Consider the following 16,738-nt stretch of genomic DNA (forward strand, 5'->3'; position numbering starts at 1 on the left):
CCGCCCATTTACTCTTTACCTCCACATATGCCATATACGCTTCTAGAATTTGAATTCCACAAATTGCCAACACTACTAAACCATGATATTTAGTTCTAGAAGCAAAAATAATAGTTCAGTAGGGCAAGTACTAACTTCAGAAGAGCTACCAGTGAATATTCACGACCTCAGTTATTTCAGCTTTGGGAGCTTTATCTAATAAACTGGCAAAATTGGAAAGTTAGAGGTATGCGTAAAGACAAAGCAGAAAATAGAAAGAACAAAACTGACCAAGCGTTAATTTTTGTCTGTTCTGTATAAAGACTAGTTAAGAGTGCAAAATATAACCATATCAATCTATTTCTCATTAAATAATTCAATCAACACTATTTGATTAATGGAGGTTTATTCTGGAATAAGTATGCCTGCATATGGAATTCACCTACCAGCACTGTACTGACAGTTTTGCTAGTAAGCTTCCCATACATACTAGCCTTAAGTGATAACTAAGGAAAGAATAGGGATGGAGCACAATAGTTACCCATACCTGCCACATTTTTGATCAGAGCTGTTTCTTATTGCTTTTCTGGAGTAAGTGAACACCACAGCACCGCTGGCAGATAGCACTTCCTCTACCATTTCCCCCCCCCTCCAAGAGAACAGGAATCTAATTTTGCTGAACTTTTTCTTTCAATGAACCTGTGTGCCTGCTGTACTCCATTTACTTTAGATAAAGAAGGTCAAAGAATCATACTTGCGTTAAAAAAAAAGTGAGCTTGTGGCAACTATTGGACTATGTAGGAACTCTTACGTTACCATCATAGCCCAAGAAACCACATATGCATGCATCATTTTCATGCACGCAGCATAATCCTGCTCCCCAAGAAATTTTTATAAGAAGCTGTCCTGCGGTTTTAGGACCTACCCTATCCCTGAACTCAAGTCATTGAGCATCCTGAAGAAAAAAAAAAAAAAAAAAAAAAAACAGGATCTGGGACTACAACTCATTGCTCTATGGAGAAACCCTTTCAGAAGCCTGGATGGGTCTAATGCATTTGTATGTTACTCTGTTAAAAAGATACATTCCTACATTCTACAAGATCAGTAATTTCTGTCAGAAAGATTAAAGTCAGTTTTAAGCGACAAACAGCTGATGAGCAGAGATTTGTTCAACATATTTCTAGGGGAATCCCATATAACTTGTTATCAAGACTTCAGTTACTTGCAAGGAAATATACTAATAATTAACTGAAACTTGTGATTGGTGCCAAAACCATTGATCTGTCTACTAGAATAGACACATTACAGACAAAAGCAAGGAATTTATCACACTTGTGCAATGTCGGTTACATTTAGAAAACAGCGACTCCGTGGCAGAGAACACGCAAATTCGGTTCATGGTAGAGAGCTAGCTGTGTATATATTGCAGGCTATTAGTTAAGAGCAAGAATGTGATCGATAGTATGGTCAGAGACCACTACAGTTTGTAGTTTTTTGGTTTCCTTTTTGAAAAGCAAATTCTGAGGCTCTTTAAACCGAAGAGATCGTAACACGATTGTTTGATGTATCATAACACAAAGTATTGTCTGAGGTCAACACTCCCCACCCCCCCCAAAATTAGTTTGATTTATACAAAAGAATTCATTTATGAGGGAAGGGGAGAAGGCATCTACAGGTAGTAAGATTTGTTCCAGAAGAGAACTCAGACATAGCAGATAGTCAGAATGAAATATAGTGGCTGCAAGCCACAGTAAACGAATTCAACCTAGATGTGAGGAACAGTTTTAACCGCTGGTAATTATAACCACTGAAAGTAATAACCCATGGTTTATGGTAGACTGCTTGTAACCTGATGCATTCAAATGAAAAGCAATGCCTCACCTTAATATAGTGCACCTCACCTTAATACACAATGCCTCACCTTAATACAATTGTCTGCATACTACAAAAATCACAACACTCTCACCTACCAAACAAAAACAGTTAAAACATTTTTTTTGTTTATAATAAAAAAAGTGAGATTGTCTTCAGGTAGTAAATATCCTTTCCTTGCAGTTCTCTTAGTATTCTAAAGCCTGAATTCAGAAATTGACTAATTTGCTTCATTTTTTGCTTCATACAGGCTAGCAGGATAAGGCAATATATACGAAATCAGATGGAATAGGTGTATGGTGTGGATACCGTGCAGAAGCATTATTGCTCTACCAAGAAATAAGGAAAAGCTGATTATTTTTTGCAGTCTCCCAAAGTTTCCAAATCAAGCAGCAAGACATTCCATTACAAAGAATAAAAGGTGCTACTTCAAAAGAAAGATGCTTCTAGACACACAGTCTTTTACCAATGCCCGTTAAGTGCATTTTAAACTTCATGATTTTCTAGCTCAGAGACGTTTATAATTTTTCAGGATAGAAAGCATGTCATCTCAGATTCCCCATGTACGAAGCAATACCAGTTCAGGAAAGGAAAACAGTGTCTCCAGTCTGCAATTTTAAATTCTTACAGAGAAGAAAAGGAGCATATTCTCTGGCAACAACATGGTTAACAGGGCAAGACAAAATCCTGGAACAGAGCCAAATCAGAGTCAGGGACATCTGTCTTCTAAGGAGGTTGGAATTATGGCATTAAAATTACAATAGCACATGACAACAATTAATCTCATGGCAAAATAGGATTAACAGGCTCCTTCAATGCTGGCTTTTTGAGTCCACACCTAGGGGAAAAAATATTTCTTGAAATAGCAGCTAAAATCCTAGAAAAGATCACTTCAGAGGAGTTCTGCTAAGTTCTTTCATCCAAGCTGGATGCAACAGAGTGCCAAAAGCAGTGCTGCCGCTCTGCAGACTGAAGGTTGGACAACATTTCCGAGCAACACACAAGCACCTTGTGTACCAGTATGGGAAGATGACAACATTGCCCATTTCTCTTACACGTTAATGCCTCCGGTGGAGAAGTGAGATAGGATACATTTGCTGGCTGTAAGTAACGATGCTTTCCACTTTATGAACCTATCCTGGGAAGTTCTGAAAAAACAAGCTTCTCTAGAGGTATTCATGATCTCAGGCAGAGTAACAGTCCAAATGGCTCAGCCCAGCTGCTCATTCCTAGGAGGAAGGCACTGAAACATCTTAAGCCACTTACCTCCAACTGTTTAAGTACACCACCCAGGTAAAGAGGAATTGAGAGCTGCTGGTCAGAGGCTCCCTCCTCAAGCCCATGACAATACTAGGGATTCTTTAAAAGCAAAGGAAGAAATTCATAGCACAGTAGAGTGAAACAGACCAAGAAATCTGTCAGGAAGTTATTTACAGCTGTTGTCACATGTTCAGGATTATTTTCATACTTAATCCTCCTTCCCTTTTGCCTATCTTATGTCTTAGCAAGGTCCAGTTCGCATGGATTGGAAAAGCCTACTCTAAGCCACTGAAGGCAGGGACGCTAAAGGAGAAACATACATAGCCACAGTAAGCTAATAATACACTAGCAATACATTAACAAAGCTTTTGTTACCAATCTCCAAGTATGGCTGGGATTCCAGCATCATTTGTACAAAGTCACCCAAAGCTTGTATTAACTTGTAATCGTTATATCTAGCTCCACCATTTCTGCTAAAACAAACATGAAATTCCCCAAGGGGTAGCAGACAAAAAAAGCGCATGTTAGAGCTACTCTTATTTGTGAGGCCACTGTCACTGTAAGTTGCTGTGCTTACAATGCACACAGCCACCAGGAGAACGCTGCCTTTGTCAAGTTAAAGAAGTGTCACTACAGCACTGCAAGAAAAACATGCAAGTCAAAGTTACTGTGTGTAGCCACTGTGAGGGACAACATGAACTAGTTACCAGAGCACTGTTTAAAGAAGCGTCAAGCCCGTCTTTGAGAACAGATAATTAACATAACTGTTCTGCAGCATATAGATCCTTCATAAACAGTTATCCAGTGATTGGAAGCTGCTCATTTTATGAAACGGAGAAAATGGTGTTGACTTTTTATTGCTGTTTTTCCACAGATATTGAGTGCAATCACATGCCCCTTCTTTCTTCTTAACTGGCCATCTCACTCAGAGCTGTTAAACACTTATTTAAATAAGAAACACAGCTCAACAAAAAAGTAGAGATAAGAGAATAAGGCCAGACAGTCAAGAAAAAAAGTGCTATTCTAGGCAAAAAATAGAAAGAATTAAAATAGGTTACACACTAAGAGATAGCAGTTGTCTGATGAGTAAAAAAAAAAAAAAAGCCTTATATAAGGTGCTAAAAACAGTGCCTGCAACACTTGAAATGCCTGGGTTGTCAGAACAATAGAACTGGGTGTTCACCAAGGTCATGAAAGACGCTGCTGTCAGTATGCAGATGCTGACTCCTAACCGCCAATTCAGCTTTCCAGCAAGAGGTACCCAGCTCTCAGAACTTGAGCCAGTAGTGCACTGACCTCAGCCAAATTCTATGGAAGCAAGTCAGATTCTAGAGGATGCTGAAGTCTGGAGTGCAGGTAGGTGTTTTTATTTTGCGGAGGTGTCAGTCATGAACAGCAGCTGAAGATAAGAACTGGAAGTCTTAGCTGTATGCTCAAGTACTACAAGAGGTCACATAAGAACCATACCACAAATAGGGTCAGCAATTATAGAGAGGCAGTAACACCAAGGAATCGTTCAAATAGGGAAAGCCAGTATTTTGCTAAATTTCTTATCTGATAGATCTTGTTCAAAGGGGATGATTTTTTCCCCCCGTTCTTTAGGTGTATAGTTTCATGAATCCCTCATTATTAAAAGGGTAAACAATAAATTAAGAAGGCACAGCGTTATCTTCAAAAGCAGCAAAAGCATGCAAAGTGTTGTGCCTATCCATTCAAGTTTAGCTTAGATAAGCAAAATGATTACAGGGCTTGAACAACTGACTTAATCTTAGAAGTCCCAAATCCTTCAATTTAGAGAGGAAGGCCAAGAGCGTGAAATACATTCAAGGCTTACAAAAAAAAAAAAAAAAAAAAAAACCAGTCATAGATCAGGTCATTACTCACCAAATCCTAAAATGCTAGATGATAGGAAACGCTCAGTGAAGCTAAATCAACTTAGAAAACAACTTCTTTTGATAGCAACCAGTACTTTCAGTAACTTGTTATATGGCTGTGAAGGCAGACAGTATTTGTATTCAGAAGGGATTAAACTTTTTTTTTAAACTAAACGGAGTTGCTGTGGACATGCCCTTTAACATCCCAAATCCAAGCATTATGCAGACTGAGGGAGTATGAGGAAAAAAGGACAATCAAAAGCAGCTACGCTCATATGCTCTCCCTGAAATACATCTTTTATTGTTATTTCTTGAGACAGAATATCAGGCTACATAGACCACTGATCTGATTCAGTATGGCATTTCCTTTGACCTTACTCATTTTTAATATGCTGAACAGAATTTTCAGTTCTTACCTTACTATTCAGTAGAGAAGATGAACAGAATCAGAGCATTTCTGAAAATTCATTTCTTTCATAGTAATGATACTTCACATGAGTGAATCCTATATGATTTTACTGAATCCTCAGAAGTTTCAAATGTATAATAAATACATACAGAAGTGTCAGTTGTAAAATGCAGGTTAAACGTTTATATGAGTTCTGGAGCAAGAGAAGCACTATTTACCCCTTCAATCAGTAGCCAGCATTTGGATAGGACAGCATGAAAACAAGAAACCAATGTTCATTTAACCTTTGCTTAGCTCAAATATAGGAATATGTTATCGGAGCTCTGGCCTCTTATTTTCCATCAGTCTGTGAGGGTATCACAGTAAGAACCATAATGCATACTTTATGAACAAAGCAACATTTTAAAATACGCAATGGTAAAACAAAAATTATTCCTCATAACTTCCTAACCTGGCCTAACAAAGAAGGTTCATTATGCGGGCTTCAAACAGGCAAGATGAAGCCCAATATTATTATCAAGGACAATCCTGAAGATGTATAATTTTCCAAAGAAGCTCACTTAGTATTGAAAGAAGTACGTTAAAGACTGTAAAAGCAGTATTTTTGAAATAAAGTCTTATGACTTCATAAGATTTGTACTACCTGTCTCTCATTCTACAGGCTGAATAAAGCTGGAAATAGTCATTAAATTTATTACGTATTTGGAAGAAATCATTTTAGAGAATGAAACAATTTATATTCTAAATGAAAATTTAGAAATAGTGGTAGTGATTTCAGCAGTCAGACAGTCTGTACAAACAGATTACTTCTACATAAGAACTAAGAGATTGACTAAGAAGCTCTCAGCTTCCGACCTGAGATCCAGTACTCTGACATTTAAGTCCTAGAAAACTGGACAGCCTATCAGCAGTAAAGATTTACACGGAATACATAATGAGTAACAACTAGCATGGCATTACAGGACCTTACTTGTTAATAAAGCCAAAGAAAGCTTGTCAAGGCCTCAAACATCATATTGATATAATGCACCTTATGAAATATTAATTATACTATTTAAGCCTAGCTTGACTTTCAATTGTGTCATTAGTTGGTTATAACAAGTTTTCTGAAGATTACCACAGAATATAATCTGAGAGGAAAGATTACTGGTATAGCTATTCAACTATCTTAAATCACCAGTCTAGCTGAAAGCAGCTGCTACTATTTCTGAAAACAGTTTTTTTTTTTTAATTCCTGCTCTCTACAGGAATGTAACTATTTTTTCCAAACAAACTCAAACAAGGATCAGAAAGTATGTTTATCTTGTTCTGAGAAGTAATTATTCTGAGCATTTTACATTGTCACATGTCAATTTCTATTGGAAAAGCATAGTCTCTCTGTTTTGCAAAGAACTATTACCATCCAGACAGTGTACATGATCAAGTACTTACGGCAGCCAATGGCAACTGACAGCAGTACAAAAGTGCACATAGGGGTACCCTCACCATAAGGGCACACAAGTGGACAAAAATCACTTATCTATGTCTGCTGGCTCCTTCAAAGAACTACAAGCAGGACCTCCCTTTGCAGAACCAGTGGGTACTGTTTTCAGATTGACATTAATTCTGTCCTTTATTATAGTTTCTACTGATTTGCCCAATAGAATTAGCAGTTGGTTGACAGGCCTGCAGTTCCCTGGATCCCTCTTGGAACCGTCTTTATAGACTGGCATTGCATTTATCACCCCCTTGCTCTGGAGGAAAGAAAAAGTTTTAGGTGAGAGAATACACACTACTTTTATTAATCCAGACATTTCAACCCTTAGTTAAGAATTCTGCGGTGAACGTTATACTTAGTTACCTTGTTCAAGTCTATTTGTACCATAACCCCTGTAATAGTTTCTTCAAATGCAGACAGATCTTCTGCCATGTCTTGGCTTGTAAGTTTAATAAACAGTATTTTAATACACACACAGAAAAGACCCCAAAACATACATACTGCTTTGCAAGGAGGGAGATTTTCTATCCCCATATTAAGAGAGTCACAAGTAAGTTAAGAGACCTCTCAGTCAGTGAGAGATTTGAGAAGAGTCTAAGTACCTTCTTTCACAGCTATCCGTTAAGAGAACAGTTTTTCCAATGGGAAAATATATTCAAGAAGCTTTGAGAAGAGTGTAAAAGGAACAGTGAGTTATAAGAGAGCCTTATTAAAAAAGGTTTTGCAACAGCATCATTAGTGCTTATTACAGCAACTTTAACATACATTACATAAATTACAAACAGCATAACTAGAATCCAAGCTTTGACTGTTAATGACACTGTCAAAATGCTTTTACTTATTATTCTTCTCAGGAAGAGGAAACAGGCCTCCAAAAAGAGTGATTCAGAAAGCCATTTGATTAGTCTTACACACTCCTTCCAATGCATTTTATATATGTAAAAGTACATTCTAAAACCCCAAAGGAAGAGGTAGATAGTACATAACTCATGTAACACTATATTGTGCCATCTGAATAAGATACAGAAGACAGACAAATTCTAACTTACTAGGTTAATACACTTTTACACAGCACATTTTTATTCACTCTATTCTCAGTAGTAATTAAGTTAAATTCCTTACATTCAACAGATCCTTAAGACTGTTTTTCCGCTTTAGTGTTTGCAGAATCCTGAGCAAAAAAATTCTCTAAATGAATATGACATTCTAAATCAAAATCAACTTTATTCTGTATTTTTTCAAATCCAGAAAGAAAAAAAAAATGTAGAAGTTAATGGTGATAAACTAACAACTGACCTTTGACTTCTGAAGAAAACTGAGCCAGGTGCCGGGTTACAAAGAGTCGCAGTTGCTGATTCAGGTCACAGGAGAGAAGGTTAATATTCCAGGAACGAATTCCTGCCCAACAGAAAAAGAACAGTGAATTGTTGTTACATTTACTCCAGAAACAGAAGAGAAGACAGAAATTAACAAGACACATAAGAACCAATGATGGTCTTCCAAACATCCCTACCCATGGCAGGGGTGTTGAAACTAGATCATTAAGGTCCCTTCCAATCCAAGCTATTCTATGATTCTACGTTTAAGACTGAGAAAAAGTCTTCAGAATCAGAGGGACATAAGGTGTTTCCCTTCCATAAAACATCTATCCCTGAAGTATATGCAGTAAGCAACTCTTCATTCAACCTAGGCTCCAAATGAGTGAAACTAATAAAAAAAGTTCAAGGGATAGTAGCTAAATTACTGCCCAAGCAAGGCAATTACACTATGTTAGCTTTACATCTTCTGCATTATCCAGCACTGGTTGCATATAGAGACAGGCTACCGAATGTTTAAATTACTCAACAACTCAGACACACTGGTTTCTACACTCTTACAGCTTGAGCATCCTCCAAGTCACAAGAGCCTCCTCCCCCCAACTCCCTCTGCCTAATCGCTCCGTCAAAGCCCCTGATCCTACTCAAAGACCCTTTGAGTTTGCTCTTTAATCTACATAATCTTTGTAAGCTAATCGCCTTCATATCAGCAGGAAATAGTGTCTGCTCCCACAGCAAGTGGCACCATGCTGTGCTGGGAAGTCACCTTCAGACTTCAGCGTGAGCAGCTATACATTCTAGATGACACCAAACACTACAGATCAGATCTTCTTCACAAGCTAGTAAGGAACAACCTCTCCTGGATGGTGTGACACTACATTGTGGTACCGCGAACAGAAATGGAAAGTCACCATGAATCACTGCTCTGGCCTCTTATGCTCCTGGCTACAGAAGCACAGCTGTTGAAGAACAATACCACAGACTTCTAAGAGTTTATTGAAACAAGGATTTCAGTCCCAGTTTTTTTGGGGGCCTTGCTGACAGTTCTTCCACCATTTTCTGGAAACCTGTCCTCTCTTGTATAAAGAAAATAAAGTTTTATTGTTTGTGCATCCGGTATCTGCTTTCTTTCCAAGTGAAAGATGTTGACTTTACATGGAGATACCGTTCCCAGTTACTGCAGTTCTTGTTCTCCAGCACAGTAACTTGAAGTTACACAAGAGCTGCTGACTACTGGTGGAAAACAGTACCTTCTAGAATACAAGCTCCAGCTTTGTACACATAACCAAGACAGAGTTAGTAATCACTGCATCACAGTTCAGTAGTCTAGAGGCCTGTAAAATCCACAGAAACTCAAGAAAGTTTTGATCTTAATTTCTTTCTGGTGGCAGCTGACAGAGTAATGCAGCTTATCACCTGACAGTCTGCACAGCAGAGCATAAAAAAAGTAAACCCTCTGAACATCAAAAAAGCTTACTGCCACTTTCAGTGTCACAGAACATCTATTCCTTTCTCTTTAGCCATGGGATAGGAAAAAGTAAGAAGTGCAATAAGCGACAAGGAGCAAAAAGGTGAAAACAATATTTTCCTATGAAATACTGTTGGAAAGCATGATGGATTAAACCAATGTCAAATATAAGTGCCTCTTAATGCAGTGCTGATGAGCATTCCGACCCAAACAGGAGCAAGGTGGCACTCTGCAGGGCATATCCTGCTGACTGTAGCTGCTGTGTCAGAGTCCTGGTGTCCTGCTGCAGAGATAGATGACATTTGAGGCACTGCTACTTCCTCTAAGACACAGAGGGAAGAGATACTCTTTCAGATTAAGGAAAGGGAAAAGTGAAATTTTCATTTCACTCATTATCTTACTTGTCACAATTTATTCAATGTTTTCTTCCCCTCCAGGTAAGGAATCTCACTCCCCTTGCCACAGTTTCAATTTATCCCATGGCACCACGGTCAGAACATTGTCTTTGCTGATTAGCTTCCTGTTTCCAGATACAGGAGTGCAGACTACACCATAACAAGGTTTACAGATGCCCGTGCTCTTTGCATGTACACAGCTTGGGTAAGGTGCCATGGAACTCAGTTTCCCATCTCTATCCTAATGCCCTTCCAAACTTTTTTATTTCTTGCCAACCTAACTGGCTCGTAAGATTTGGCATTTCCTTCTAATATCATAGAATGTCTTTCAGATGTTGTTTTATAACTGGACAAGAGTCACACAGCAACAGAGAAATCAGACCAGTATTTGTTAGACAGCATTTTAGAATAGGTGTTGTTCAAGTTTTCCACAGATACACAATGCCACTGCATAAGAAGCACCAAGTGTGGGAACAAGCAGGTTCCCAGTGTCCTATATTCATTATTCCACTCTCCTGAACCAAGAAGAAAATGGAAAGTACACTTTCTGGTTCAGCCAGAGTAAGAGATTTATGCATTTACTCTTCAAGAATCTCTTCCTGGTAGGGTTTTGTGCAGGCAGGGCCCCAGAGCCAACAGAAAGACAAAATATGAACTGTTTTATCCTTAAAAAAAATAGATGTATAATATGTAACATTTTAGACAAGTTTGGCTTACCAACTTTATTTGCTAGTTTTGTTAATTTGATTTTCACTGGATCTATAAGCCCCTTCTTAGGCTTACAAAGTTGCAGAAAAATGCTTTTTTGCAGGGCAGAAGCATTTTGTTATTTATACTGCTTTGTTTCCCGAGGAAATCAAATCCTCTGCTTAGCAGCCTGTTCTACCCTTACACAAGCCTCATGTGAAACCTCTTCAGCAAGCTACCCTTAAGAAATGGGATACATCATTTTTGTACTATTTCCATGCTTCCAGAACTCCCTAACCAAGGGTATAGCTGTCTCCACCTTTATAACGTGCTGTCTGTTGATAGATCTCAAGACACACACACACAGTCATTTTAATGATTCTTGTTATTTATATCCATTTTCAACTTGCAAATCTCAATCTATTTCAAGAAGAGGCCATTCCCTCAATTTCCACAGTGGAGAAAACTCCTCTATGACTTGCTGGAGGTCATGCACCCCATCAATGACAAAGGGAAGCCTGTAATCCAGGTTCCTAGCTCCTTCACCAGTTCACTTTCTACTGAGCAAGGCATTCACTTCTGCTGGTAGAGATGTACCAATACTCCTGCTTAAATAGTTCTTATGCCAAAAGATGGCTGCACTTGACAGCATTTCATTAGGTTTCTGGTCAGACACAATTAACTGTAGAATTTGTATGTGCTATGACACAATCCGTATTGCAAAATTTGCATTTATTTTTTCTGGAATCCCCAGGGTATTGACATATCAATCCATTAGTTTACAGTCCAATCAGCCACTATTTCAAAGATTCATTCAAAAATGGGATAGAGATGCAAGTTGGCACACCATTTCAGTGAAGTCCCAAGCAAATAAAACCATCCTGATGTGCAGAGAGTGAGAGCAGCCCTTCAAAGTCTCTCAGAGGCTAAGTGGTCAAAATCCAATCTATCCCTGCTGAACAGAGTCATCCCTTGGAAAATGGAACGAAACACTATCAGTAGTTGGTAAGTGGCCTGCCAAAGATGCTGAAGTGGCAAAACTGGGCAAGGCATGACGTTTTTATACCCCCTTCTTAAATCACACCGTCTATCTGTTCCTTAGTACTGTTGATGGTCAAAAGGCACACACCCACTGAAGTATCTCCCAATAGCACAGTTTGGCCAATATTTACAGCAGTTATCACTGGCATCTTTTAAGACAATGCACCCTGGAAATGAGGGGAGCACATACAAACTTCCAAGCCTATGAGGTAACCCTCATTTCTCAATGATGTACTAAACCGCATACTGAAACAGGACCCCGCCCCCCCCCCCCGCAAGGTCCTCATGTAGCTGAGGATCCAGCCTCTCTTTTTCTTCGGAACGATCAGAAGCTGCCGCAAAGCAAGAACCACCGCCCCACCCCACTGCCTGGCCCCCGTCCCTTGAAACAGTTCCACAGCCAATTACACAGAGAACGACCCTTTGCCAAGGGCGCCGGGCACCACCGCAGCACGGACAGGTAACGGAGCAGCCAGACGTCACGGCACCGCGCCATGCCGGGGCGGTTATCCGCCGGGCTGTGCCCACCCGCAGCCCCTCCGGCCCGCAGGCTTCCGTCGGCAGCGGTCCCCTCGCACTGCAGAAGTCACTCGGGCAAGACAAAGCCTCCGGCAGGCGGAGCTTCGGGTGAGAGGGAAGCAAGACCTGGTCTACTGATCCTCCGCTGAGGTGGAAATTCGGGGACAGCAGAACCACGGAACGCCTTCAAACTTTGGGCGTTTACGAACAGCGCTAAATGCATTTCGCTAGCGCAAGTAGAGGAATTCGAAGAGGGGAAAAAAAAGGGCGAAGAAACACCCCAGCTGTTCACGGCCCGAACGCCTGAGGCACGCCAGGCTGCACGAGCAGAGCCCCGGCCGCCTCCCGCCCGCAGATGACGCCCGGCCCCGCCGCCGAGGCCCCCCCGGCCGCCCCCGGCCCGCTCCGTGCCCCCGGGCGGCCCCCGCCCCCTTCAGCGCCGCCTCGGCCGACACCTGCCCCCCCCCCCGCCGCCGCCCAGCGCCGCCGGGCCGGGGCCGCCGTCCCCCCGGGCCGAGGACGAAGCTCTGCGGCTCGGCGGCGACGCCGCACGGCGGGGCCGACAGCGCCGGCTCCGCCTGGGGCCGGGCGTCCGCCTCCCGGCGGCGCGGCGGCAGGGCCGGCACCCCGCGCGGCCCCTCAGGCGGCGGCGCCCGGCCGGCCCCGCTCCTCACCGCGCTCCAGGGCGCCGCGCAGCGCCCCGCGCTCCGGCTCCGTCCCGACCTCGCCGATCACCACCAGCAGCGCGTGCCTCCGCGCCTCCCGGCAGCGCGGCCCGCCCGGCGGCCAGGGCGCTGCCGTCTCCATGGCGACCGGCCCGGCCGTCGTCTCCATGGCAACCCGGCGGCCGCTGCTGCAGCGCGCCGTGACTGGCGCACGGCTCTTAAAGCGCCCCGAGCTCCTCCCCGATTGGCCCAGCCGGCACGCGGTGCTGCGCTACTGCGGCGAACGCGGGCGCGGCCCCCGGGGGCGCGGCCTCTGAGGCCGCAGCCGGGCCCGGGGGCGCCGCGCTCCCCCGCGGGCAGGGGCCACGCGCCTCGTCCCGGGGCCCGCTCGGGGCCTGCTGCAGGTGCCTTGCCGGCTCGGGGGGCTCCTGCCGGCCTGCCCGAACCCGCGCTGCCCGCAGGCGCGAAGCGCGGCGCCGTCGCTACCTGGCCAGCGGCTGCCGTGAGCTGTCCCGGGCCGGAGGGCGGCGGAGCTCCCGGTCCCCGGCCAGGCGCAGCAGCGCGCCGTCGTGCAGCTGCCGAGCTCAGGAGTCGAACCGTGAGCCGAACTCACGCCCTTTACAAGAATAATCCTTGTGGATCTGACGGGAGAGAGTTGCTTAAATACAGAAATCCGCAGAGGTTTTTAAATGCCCTATATTGGGTTATTGCAATATCCACAATGAAATCATGGAAGCCAGCAATGCTAAAAGATGCCCAGGCTTGCCATCATTTACTTTTCCTTCTTCTCTGTCCCTTGGTAGTAAACAGAACAGTGAGATCTTCGTCATCTCCTGGTGATTCTTTTCCCTATTCAACTGCAGACAAGTGTACTGATCTCCAGTGGTACATGATGAGCTTTCCTAGATTCCAGAAACGTGGTATACAAGAAAAATCTCTCTGAACTTTACCCTCAGGTGTAAAACAGCAGTAGTGAGCAGTCACCTGCTGTGTAGACAGGACTTCTTAACATGCAGAGTGACCAGAGAGGGCCTTAGTTCAGGACACAGGTCCACAACTCTAGCAATCTGTTCTAGCTAGCCACATCTTCAAAGCACTTCAGTGCAGTATCTGGAACAACCAAGCAAACACAGAGTATGAGGCTTCGGTGTGCCAAACAAGGGAGAAGCACCGGAAAGTAGTAAATTCCATATCTCTTCTGACAAAGGAATGGAGAGACATCTTGTGCTGATGCAGCTGAGTCAAAAAGCATCCCAGCTACTTTAAAACAAGATTGAAGTCAGAAATAATCTGCAGTGTTTCCTAAAGCAGCGTCAGGTTCTGCCCCCTGCAGTCTGCAAGATTTCCACAGAGATGAGCTACAGTTTAAGAGGCTTGTTGATAAACCGGTGTCTTGTCCTGCTTTGTTCCCTTGTGACTTGCCAAGCATGCCGAGGGGACACAGCTGAAACCTCAGAAGGTTCAGACAGATGGCATTTTGGCAAGCATATATGAATCTGAAAATCCGTACTGTCATAAGCCTCTGTGAGAAGCTAATTGGGAAAACAGCCAACCACAGAAAAGGGGAAAAATCCAGAATAGTTATTTCTGCAGACTACTGGAGATGTTACTAGCTTACACAGTTTCTCAGTTTGAGATCTTTACTCAAAAGGAGATCTTCACTCTCAACAGCTGAATTAGGGGATGCTGCAATAGGTTGTTTTTGCACTACATTGTGGCAACGTGGCTGGCTATGATATTTAATAAATAAATCTCACAAACAGAGAATTAGTGCATCAGAACAGTTTAACTTACTTTTGTGTGTTGGACCTGGCATAACAGCATTAATTTAATTTGCCTCAAGGGATTGCATGGAAGCAGGTAAATACGTGAGTAAAGAGAGAAACCTGCAAATAAACATCAGCGTACAATAAATTCTATCTTGAAAGTAGGACTGTAGATCACGGAGGGCAAATATGAAGATGCAAGATTTTCAGAGATTTTTACACCAGCTGGTAGATATGCCTTCTGTTTTCAGGTGATTCAGTCTTAACATTTGCTGCTTATTTTTGACATGGTAGCTTTGCAGAGCTGCAGCTTTCCACTGCAGTGCAGAGAGACTCGTCCAGCTGGCTTTCTGCCAAGGGAGAAAGAAACAGGAGACATGCAAACTGTAGTGAAAGCTTAAAAAGAATGTCCAAGCATGGTCCTGTACCATAGTGACTAGAACCTCTTGGGAGGACAGTTTACAGTTAAGAGAGGTGTTTTCATAGCGTGATCAATTTGTGTTCTTTAGCAAATGATAGAATCATGTCATTTCTGTTGTTTTCTGATGTGAATCAGATCTCTCTGTGGTCACAACAGAAATGGAGTAGCTGTGCAGCTGTACTGGTGTTACATTTCATCAGCCCTAGTGTGTGTGCACTGCATCAGGTAGTGAAAGGAGGGATTTCTAGCCTAAGAGTTCCCTCCTTTTCCCTGTAAATCCACATTTTAGATGCATCCAATAGATCTTTAGAGCAATTAATGTGCAAATTTCTGCTTTCAAGCACCACGGCAGTAATAGGCACCCCTGTGAAGCATCACAAGCTGACTGGGGCTGAGTGCAGATGTCACAGGTCCTGACAAGCATCAGGTGCTGACAGAATGAGAGGTGGCAAAAGCAGACAGAAGGAGTATCTCTGAACAGAAGGAGCTGACGAATCACAGGTAAATGACCATTATAAAAATGGATTTAAAAAAGCAAGCTCAAAAGAGCATAAATAGGATCTTCATAATATCAAAGGAAGAACAATCTACTTAATTTCATTATCTTAGTCTTTTAGCCTGGAATGATGACTTTCTCTATTCCCTAGCTAAAAATGACCATATGAATAAAATTACTTCTGGGAGTCAGAGATCTATGGCAGTATCTGAATAAGGCTACTGCCTTTAACCAAGGTAAAATATAATATAAGTTTGGCTGTGACCTTTCTGAGTAGCAGAGAACAATAGGTGACTTCCTAAAGGGACTTTGCTCTTTGTAAAGGCCCTGATCTCACCTGCAGGAACCACAACTGTCCTTGGAGCAGAAGAGCCCGGCACTCATAATGCTTCCTTGTAGAGACGGAACTGTTTTGCCATTTATACTGACACTTCCAGGGTGTATTGTAAGATACAGAAAGAAAAACAGACAGCTAAGCCCTTCAGTTTGACCAAACCATTTCTTAAAATTATTTATTTATTTATTTATTTTGCTTCTCTTCAGCCCTGTGGATGATTTACTGGAGCAGTCCTGCTTTTCTTCCAACTTCTGTTGTATAGAAGGCTTTGCAAGATATTGAATGTCTCCTGCGAAATTTGGAATGACTGCAGCTCTGATCAAGACAGGGATCTACCTACCTATAAAATTATCACTGTGTATTCATTGTGTCATTTTGGATGATGCAGAGCTTTTGAATTAAAGTAGATGTTTATCAGACCAAGGAAGGTACTAATTTGCACTGATGCAGCAATTCCTCCTTGAAGCCAAGGTGATTTTTAATGCATTAAATATAAAATATGAAGTGGCCAGAATTCTTACCTCTTTGTTTAATCATTCCTCATAATTAAAAACAATTAAAATAATGTACTTGAAACAGTCAGGCAAAGCACAAGCATAAAAAATGTGCAGAAATGGAGTATTACTAAGATTTTTGAAGACTCTGTGGTACATGTTGCCAGCAACCTCACTGAACAGTGCAAAGAAACTATGATACTACGCTTTCCACCATATCTGTGCATATGTCTTTCACAATTTCCCTTGCTTGGTAAAGCCA

At 42.3% G+C, this 16,738-nt stretch overlaps 1 protein-coding gene across 1 annotated transcript in view; it reads right to left on the reverse strand.

The window, feature by feature from the left end:
- MAP1A (microtubule associated protein 1A) overlaps positions 1–13,167 on the reverse strand; it is a 58,533-nt gene extending 45,366 nt beyond the window's left edge. Inside the window, exons 1-2 of the mRNA XM_080551640.1 lie at positions 12,972–13,167; positions 8,168–8,269 (exon numbers count right to left, since the gene is read on the reverse strand). Coding sequence (XP_080407766.1) covers positions 8,168–8,269; positions 12,972–13,131 — 262 coding nt within the window. The 5' untranslated portion in view covers positions 13,132–13,167. The remainder of the gene's footprint in view (positions 1–8,167; positions 8,270–12,971) is intronic.
- Positions 13,168–16,738: the final 3,571 nt, after the last annotated feature.

Source organism: Anser brachyrhynchus, assembly GCF_964034855.1.
Source record: "Anser brachyrhynchus genome assembly, chromosome: 11".
NCBI lineage: Eukaryota > Metazoa > Chordata > Aves > Anseriformes > Anatidae > Anser > Anser brachyrhynchus.